Consider the following 2,761-nt stretch of genomic DNA (forward strand, 5'->3'; position numbering starts at 1 on the left):
TAGCCCGTTTCTGAGGCGGTTCGGCCTCCCCTTCGACCGGTGGCTTCCTCAGCTTATAAATAGCTTGCACCTTATTCAACTCGGAGCATCCATCCACCCAGTACTCGACGAAAACCTAGGGCCAAGACCGGAGGGAGACAACGGCTGCCGCAAGTCTTCGAAGTTGTCTAGGAGATGGCTTAGGCTGACCCTAGCCGCCGTGGCCTCCCTGCGTGGTTGTGCCATGGCGGAGTTCATGAGCTAGTTGGATTCATCGATGGTGTGCACATGGCGGTGATGATCCAAACAAGTCTATTATGTGAGTAATGATAATCATGTCTTCCGAATCTATTAGCGACCATGTTCTCTCTTTCGATTTTGTTCTTCTCTTTGGATTTGCTTCATCCTAGATCTATTATCGAGATAGATCGCTTAGCATGATCTTGTATTCATGGTGGCTAGAGGTTCATGGCGGAACTACCAAAGGGGGTTCGACTTGCTTCAGGGTACTTTTGTCGAAAGGGGTGGCGTCGTGACAGGCCATTGCCACTAAGTAGGTGGAGTATCGAGGGATCGGATTGGAGATTTTGGGTTTAAAGATGCTTTTGATTGAGATGCATGATTTATTCGCTCGTTAGCTTGAACTACAACTAGATGACGATAGGCCTAGTCATATCTTTGGTTTTGCTATGATTAAGCCTATATTCATGGATGAGATCAACCTTTATATATCACTCATATCTATTAAAGGTTTACCCTTTATATGCAATCAATGCTTCATGATAGGATAGATCCATTAGATTGGATGGAAAACCTTAGGTAGTTCTTTGTCGATCCACGGATTGATAAACCTTGGGGGAATACTCTAAGGGAAAAGCTACACGAACCGTGCGCTTGCGGTATACAAATCGGGGCGCTAAGGAGCGTCAACAGTTACTCAGAGATTGTGTACCCACGGCAAAAGGACGCAAGATCGTAGAAAAATGCCATGCAGCACCATATGGAGGTCACTATGGTGTATTTCGCACTCATGCGAAAATCTGGCAAAGTGGATTCTATTGGCCGTCTATGTATGAAGACACAAAAAATATCATCCGAAGATGCCCAAACTGCCAGAGGCATGGAGGAGTCACAGCTCGCAATGTGATGCCCCTAACTTGTAACCTTCAAGTTGAACTATTCGACGTGTGGGGCATCGACTATATGGGACCTTTCGAAAAATCCCAAGGTTGCGAGTATATCTTGGTCGTCGTGGACTACGTCTCCAAATGGGACGAGGCCATGCCATGCAGAGCCGCAGATGCAAAGCACGCCCGTAAGATGTTTGACAAGATTATCTTCCCAAGGTTTGGCACACCAAGGATGGTAATTAGTGATGGAGGGTCGCATTTCATTGACTCGACTTTTCGGAACTTTCTCGAGGAACTAGGGACAAGGCACAACATCGCGACTCCGTATCACCCCCAGACCAGTGGCCAAGCAAAAACATCCAACAAACAAATCAAGAACATTCTGTGGAAGGCCGTGAATGAAATGGGGAAAGGATGGAAGCTGAAGCTACCGGATGCTCTATGGGCATACTGCACAGCATACAAGACACCCATTGGAATGTCACCCTACCAGATTGTCTATGGGAAAACTTACCACTTGCCCGTGGAGCTGGAGCACAGAGCGCACTGGGCCATCAAAAAATGGAATATGGATTTAAAACAAGCCAGAGAGTACTGGAAGCGCCAGATCTCAGAACTGGAGGAATGGAGAGATAAACCTTATCACAGTGCCTCGATCTACAAAGAAAGAACCAAGAGATGGCATGATAAGCGGTTGAAGCCCAAGACCTTCAACCCAGGAGACAAGGTATTACTTTTCAATTCCAGGGTCAAACTGTTTAGTCATGGAAAATTGCGCAGCAAGTGGCTAGGACCATACCACGTCATCGACACATCACCTCATGGGGCTATCACAATACAAGATGACGACAGTAACGCCTTTAAGATAAATGGTTAACGCCTCGAGCTTTTCCTAGATCATAACAGATCTCTTGATGAAGAAATAGACGTGATTGACTTAGTTGATCACGCTCATATATCTAATTAAGAGCCATATAGGCCAATAGGACAGGTAGGCCCACAATATCTAGAACATCATAGGCCCCACCTGTCGACCAGAGGAAGCTGGGGCCCAGGCATGGTCAGCCGACCATGGTGGTCGGCCAAGCATGGGCTGGCCCTAATGAGGCCTATCCTCGGTGCACGGCCTCCCTGACCCATGTTAAGCTCAAATCCGTGACATACGATGGCGTTCGAGAGGAGAAAAGAAAAGTTCTCGTGCTTCCCTTTCTAGAAAACCTAAACCCTCTCCTTCTCCACCTTGTTTCCATCTACACCAAAACCTCCATTCATTCCAGCAGCATCCCATCATCACCAAGCCATGGCCAGCGAGGGAAACCCAAAATCCGTAGCCACCACGCCAGCCGTGGCCCATCCCGCAAGTCAACCGCCATCCAATGCACCAATCCCAGCCACAGACGTGATGGTGGAGGATGAGGTGACCTTCGTACGACCCCTGGCAATGATCCTGGCCATAGGGAGCAGCAGGAGGCCGGTGGGTGCCGACCAGGAGGTGGGACACCCACCGCTCCCGTTCCGCCGCGAGGTCGCCATCGCCTCTCAAGATGGGGAAATCTAGGGCTCGCGCTCAGAGCCCCTACAGAAGACCTTCCACGGAGACGCCATCTCCATGGAAACCAATCACCAAGCAGCTTTTTAAGGAAGGCACGGCG

The 2,761-nt window shown here is 49.0% G+C and overlaps 1 protein-coding gene across 1 annotated transcript; it reads left to right on the forward strand.

The window, feature by feature from the left end:
* Window positions 1–1,512: 1,512 nt before the first annotated feature.
* On the forward strand, window positions 1,513–1,986 carry LOC120702128. The gene has a single exon (XM_039985889.1). The coding sequence runs from the start codon at window positions 1,513–1,515 to the stop codon at window positions 1,984–1,986; it is 474 nt and encodes a 157-aa protein (XP_039841823.1).
* Window positions 1,987–2,761: the final 775 nt, after the last annotated feature.

Source organism: Panicum virgatum, chromosome 4K, assembly GCF_016808335.1.
Source record: "Panicum virgatum strain AP13 chromosome 4K, P.virgatum_v5, whole genome shotgun sequence".
NCBI lineage: Eukaryota > Viridiplantae > Streptophyta > Magnoliopsida > Poales > Poaceae > Panicum > Panicum virgatum.